This window comes from Lolium rigidum, chromosome 1 (genome assembly GCF_022539505.1).
Source record: "Lolium rigidum isolate FL_2022 chromosome 1, APGP_CSIRO_Lrig_0.1, whole genome shotgun sequence".
NCBI lineage: Eukaryota > Viridiplantae > Streptophyta > Magnoliopsida > Poales > Poaceae > Lolium > Lolium rigidum.
The window spans coordinates 24654582-24660821 of NC_061508.1; the positions used below are offsets into that span (position 1 = coordinate 24654582).

The window sequence follows — 6240 nt, forward strand, 5'->3', positions numbered from 1 at the left end:
TATGGAATTTGAGAATGACCATATGGCATATGAGTTCTACAATACCTATGCAGGACATGAAGGTTTCAGTGTCAGGAAATTTTGGCATGATAAATCCTCAACTAATGTTATTCGGACAAAGAAATTTGTATGCTCAAAAGCAGGTTACAAAGAAAAGAGCACTACTTCCGAACCATGCCAGCGGAAGCGAGCAGATACAAGAGTTGGTTGTAATGCCGAGATGACTATAAAAATAAATGCAATTGGAAAATATGTTGTAAGCAGGTTTGAGGAAGTTCATAATCATGAACTCGTAACTCCAAGCAAAGCTCATCTGTTGCGATCTCAGAGAAGAATTACAGAAACTCAGAAGGCCCAAATTGACATACTGAATGACTCGGGTATTAGACCTAAATCAGGTCATGAAGCGATGAGTAGACAAGCAGGGGGTGGACAAAGTCTTTGCTTCACTCGAAAAGATTATAAAAATTATCTTCGATCAAAGCGTATGCACTCAATCCAAGAAGGAGATACGGTAGCCATTCTTCAATACCTACATGACAAGCAGATGGAAAATCCTTCTTTCTTTTATGCAATACAAGTAGATGCAGATGAGATGATGACTAATATATTATGGGCAGACGCAAGATCAGTATTAGATTACGACTACTTTGGTGATGTGATATGTTTTGACACAACCTACAAGACAAATAGTTACGGCAGACCATTTGCAGTTTTTGTTGGTGTCAACCATCATAAGCAAACAGTGGTGTTTGTAGCAGCATTATTGTATGATGAAACAAAAGAAACATTTGAATGGTTGTTTGAAACATTCTAAAAAGCCATGTCAGGGAAAGAACCAAAGACAATATTGACCGATCAGTGTGCAGCCATTATCGGTGCCATTGACACTGTTTTTGCTAACTCAATACATCGTCTATGTGTGTGGCACATGTATCAGAATGCTGCAAAACATTTGAGCCATGTTTTTCAAGGTTCCAAGACATTTAAGAAAGATTTTGGCAAGTGTGTTTTTTATTTTGAAGAAGTTGATGAATTTATAGCAGCTTGGAATCATATGCTAAAGGCGTATAATTTGGAAGACAATGAGTGGCTACATAGATTATTCAAGAGCAAGGAGAAGTGGGCTTTGGTTTATGGTCGGCAAACCTTCTGTGCAGATATGATATCTACACAAAGAAGTGAGAGTCTCAATGCAATGTTGAAGCGATATTTGCATGTTCGCCTTGATCTATTAGACTTCTTCAAGCACTACGAGAGGGCAGTGGATGACAGGAGGTATGCTGAACTGGATAGTGATTTCTATGCAAGTCAAACGTCTCCCAAAGTTCCACGTGTGCGGATGCTGATACAAACTTCGAAGGAATATACACCAGCTATGTTTGAAATATTTAGAGGAGAATACGACATGGTGATGGGATGTTGTTTGTACAATAGTGGTCATAGTGACTCTACTTTAGAATTCAAAGTTAGTAATACAGACCACCCCCGAAGCCACCAGTTTACGGTGAAATTTGATCCTAATGGTTCAAAGGTTTCATGTTCATGCAAAAAGTTTGAATTTGTGGGGGTATTGTGCCGTCATGCATTGAAGGTATTGGATCACAACAATATCAAGGAATTGGCACCGGAATATATTTTGAAAAGATGGACAAGACATGCAAAAACTGGACCATCGGATGCAATCCAAAAGTGTGTTAATGATGAAGAAACTAGAGTTGTGCTAGCTAGACGGTACGGATCATTATGTCGTTCTTACAACAACATCTTGAGTAAAGCAGTAGGAAACGAAGAGGCATATGCACTGCTACTTCAATAGATCTAATGGAAAAGGTGGACCAGATCATGCATGTAAATCAGTCAAAAAATATGTCACCTAATTGTGAACAAGCAGAGAAGCAACCAGTTGAATCCAACAAAAAAAAATGAAGTCCAAGTACAGGGAGCAACCAGTTGAAAATCATCCGAAGCAAATCCTAGGTTCAGCGTCCCACTGACCCACAACAATTTAGCAGTATTCGAGCATTGTATGCCTCAACTACCGCAGGGCGGGAACTATAATTTTCAAGAACTACCGGGCGCTATGCCTCAACTACCGCAGGGCGGGAACTATAATTTTCAAGCACTACCGGACGCTATGCCTTAACTACCGCAGGGTGGGAACTATAATTTTCAAGCACTACCGGGCGGGATCGAACTACAATCTGCAAGTATTGCAGTGTGCAATGCCTCACCTACCTCAGGCGAATGCTACTTTTCAGCGGTCACTTGGTTTGCAACCACAACAACCATATTTCTATAATAACACTCAACCAAGTCAGGTATATTTTGTTTAGTAAAGCGTTAAAAATGATGTGAGTATGCACATGCCATTCGATCTGCACTAACTTTTATTACATTGTACGTAGGGTTCAGGTTCTGCAGCGTTATCAGACTTGGGATGGATACCATGTCAAAATGACGAGCGGCCAAGCAGGGTATTTTTCAATAACAAGTTACACTAACCAGTTCAATATTTCTCTAATATAACAAATTCTAGTTTATGTCTAAAAACCATTTTTTTGTTTTCTTCCAGGTCTCCGGTAGCCAATCAAGTCATCAACAAGATAATCCTTTTTAATTGGCTACATCTGAAGTTTGCTTGCCAGTATTGCTCTACCCAAAAACGGGATGTAGTATTGATCTCACCATTCATATTACTGCTGGATACGTAAGAATATTGGTTAAGCTTACTTTCGTTTAGTTCTCAGGTTAAATGTTGTCTTCAACATTAAATTTCCTACAAGGAATTTCCAGCAATTTGTGATTCCCATTGCAGTTGTCCACAAAATTTGATGTGTCATAGTAAACAAATACATATGCTACAAGGGGCGTGAGCCTATATGGTAATTCAACTGATGAACTATCACTCACCTTTGTCATAGGAGCTTGCATCAAGCTCGCATCCCTACTTTCTGGTTGATGGCGAGCAGGCCTTCACGCAGGATGCTTCTCCTGAAGTCACCATCTCTCCTAGTGCGGCCCTTGCCCTCTTCTTACTAACCCGGACCAGCAGCGATTCCCCTTCCCGCGTCCAGGCGGCGAGCGCACCACGATTTGGCCTCTGACAAGCTCAATCGAGAGTCAACTTGACGCGGTTGCAAGCTCAATCGCCGAGGTCGCTGCCGCGAGATCAATGGCCAAGCCCGCCGCCACGAGCTCCGCCAAGCTCGCCGTCAGCAGCGCAATCGCCAAGGCCTCCGGCGCGAGCTCCCTCGAGGCCGCCGCGTGAGCTCCGTCGTGGCCGCCATGCGAGCTCCGCTGAGGGCGCCACGCGAGCTCCGCCAAGGGTGCTGCCGCGCGCTCAATTGTCGAGGCCGTCGTCGTGACCTCCGTCACACCTCAATCTCACCGTGCTCAGTTGGGTTAACCAGGGATACTGTAGCGGGACTTTTGTTTCTTAATTTTTTGTTTCTTTTTTTTTTTGGCTGTGTGCATCCGTAGTGCCATTAGGGTGGTGCGTTGTTGCAGAGGCTGGGTGTAATTGCTATCTTTTTGATATTAATATATTCCCTTTATAAAAAAAAAAACCAAATGAAAATGAATTATTTGAGGTGTGAGGCCTGCCAGGACATGTGTCTCTCATCTATTGGACTTGCATAATAATGCGTGCTGGGCTCCCTGCAGGAGAGCCGAACCCAAAAAACCTTGTTGACCGACTCCCGGAAAAATCTTCTTGCTCAACATCTCCCACGCGTCAACATGTCACCGATTTTTAACAAGCCATTGTTGAACAGTTTTTTCCACTCAAAAACAAAAAGGTGAACAGCTCTATCCACAAATTGGATACAATCGGCATCGCACTACGGGAAAAACAGGCTTTGCCGTGCAACTATTTGCACGGCAAAGAGCCCTATTTGCACGGCAAAGGCTTTGCCGTGCGACCCCGCACGGCAAAGATCGCACGGCAAATGCTTCTTTGCTGTGTGACTCGCCAACGTTGCACGGCAAAGGCTTTGCCGTGTGACGCCGCACGGCAAAGGTCGCTTCTTTGACGTGTGCCTAACATGTTTTATCTAAAAAAAGGCCCCAAACTTGCTGGTCTGGGAATCGAACCTAGGACACAGAGTAGGGAAAGCGTGCAACCTTGCCACTGAGCTATGTGTTCGTTTGTTGATAACTATACCATGCCATGCCTTTTGAGATGAGAAAAATCCAGTTTCTACATCTTTGCCGTGCGCTTGCACTAGGCAAAGGCTTCTTTGCCGTGCGTTTTTCAAAAACACTAGGCAAAGGCTGCTTTGCCGTGCAACCCAGCTGCGCGCACGGCAAAGGATGAGGCACGGCAATGCCCAACGCCTTTGCCGTGCACCAAGTCTTTGCCGTGCGGTGTGTTGGACCATTGCCGTGCACCTTTCTTTGCCGTGCGGCCTCTTCCATCTTTGCCGTGAATCGTATCTTTGCCGTGCGCTTGTGTCTATCTTTCCCGTGACCAAGGTCTTTGCCGTGCGTTTTTATCTGTGCGCACGGCAAAGATTTCTTTGCCGTGCGGGGACACACGGCAAAGAAATGCTACACGGCGACGCATATTTTTCCCGTAGTGTCGGTAGTTGCATTGCAAAGTTTCTATTGTGTTCAAAGTTCACAAATTGAATCGTCATTTGAACAGCTCGATCCACTCAAAAACAAAAAGGTGAACAGCTCTACTAGACCAGGATAGAGAATTGAACAGCTCCGAGGTCCGAGCTCTCCTCAACCTTGTTTTTCAGTTAAAATTCGAACCGTGCCTTCCAAGCCTCGTCCTGCCCGATGGGGACAATTACCCGCGGCCTGCGCGTTGACACACGTCAAACGCATGGACGAATCCGACTCGAGCTCGGCGATGGCAAGGCGGTTAATAATAGTTCGTACTGCAGGGTTTGGCCGAGGCGGAGTCGGAGACGGCCGGCCGGGATACAGCTAACGCGCACGCCAAATCCTTTATAAGCGCGCACCCAGTGCCTCCATTACGGCCAAACGAACACATCGATCTCTCTTCGATAAGTCTTGCTGTTGCCAACCCGCGAACCTCAACTCTTCTTGCGACTGTGCGCGAGGGATCCCTGCTAGCTCGATGGCGAAGCGGAAGTCGGCGAACTCGAAGATGGCGTCGCGCAAGAAGCCGGCGGTGAAGCTGGACAAGATTTTCTGCTGCCCCTTCTGCAACCACGCCGGGAGCGTCGACTGCGAGATCGACCGCAAGGAATGGTTCGCCGTGGTCAAGTGCTTCGTGTGCCAGGAGAGCTACTCCACGAAGGCGCACGCCCTCACCGAGCCCATCGACGTCTACAGCGAGTGGATCGACGAGTGCGAGAAGGCCAACCAAGGCGTCGACGTCCGCCGCCGCCGCCGGGACTCCTACGCGTGAAGACGACGATGTACGTGTGAAGGATAGCCCGCGCACATCCGTGCCGTGGTAGCTTGCTTGAGATTTTAATGTACTCCGATCTGAAATTGTAGATCGATGAAACGAATACTAGTTGGAGTATGTTCTTTCTTGCTGCGGAATGTGTAACTGAAGTTTATTAGAGTTTTGTGCTATGCGCAGCTGCCCGATCGGCTGATTTTGTTCCAGTTCCTAAGTTTGTGGAGTTCAAAGTTTCTGTAACCATTACATTGCTCTTTTCTATTTTAGCAAGGCACCGGATATCTGCCGCTCGGTTGATTCTGAAGGTGTATATGATGCCCCCCACAGGGGGTCTCGCAGGCGTTTGGATTTTCGGCCGTCCGATCGAGCTGATGTGGCGCGATCTCGGCCGGCCGTTCCGTCCAGGGCGCGAGGCCCTCGCGCGGACCCGCGTTTTATCCATGGGTCGCTAAAAAGCCCGCCCGGCCCGGCCACGGCCGGCAAACCCTAGCCGTCTCTCCCAATCCCCGCGCGCGACTCTCCCCCAATCATGTACCTCCACCGCGTTCCTCTCTGGAATCGCCGGCGCGGGCGACAGGCGGCGCGGCCAACCTCCGGAAGGGCCCGCCGGCGCTGGCAAGGGGCGGTGCGGCCGGTCTCCGTAGGGACGACGCGGGTCGGCGCGCCAGAGCAGCGCGGGCGACCTCCACAGGGGCTGGCAAGGAGCAGTGCAGCCGGTGGAGGCGTGCGGGAATAGTGCCGCTGATGGTGTGTGCGAGGGCGTGCGGGAGCTCGCGCGGCAGCCGGCTAGGCTCCCTCTCCTCCACCCCTCTTTTCCCCTTGGCCGGAGCAGAAGAAGGCAGCAGGGCCTCCAC

The 6240-nt window shown here is 48.1% G+C and overlaps 1 protein-coding gene across 1 annotated transcript; it reads left to right on the forward strand.

Annotated features, from left to right (window-relative positions):
- Positions 1 to 5092: 5092 nt before the first annotated feature.
- Positions 5093 to 5386, forward strand: LOC124705619 (transcription elongation factor 1 homolog). The gene has a single exon (XM_047237329.1). It carries the CDS (start codon positions 5093 to 5095, stop codon positions 5384 to 5386), a length of 294 nt encoding a protein of 97 aa, XP_047093285.1.
- Positions 5387 to 6240: the final 854 nt, after the last annotated feature.

Excerpts from the sequence above, each read along its gene's own strand:
- LOC124705619 (XM_047237329.1), top strand. The coding sequence starts at position 5,093 with ATGGCGAAGCGGAAGTCGGCGAACTCGAAGATGGCGTCGCGCAAGAAG.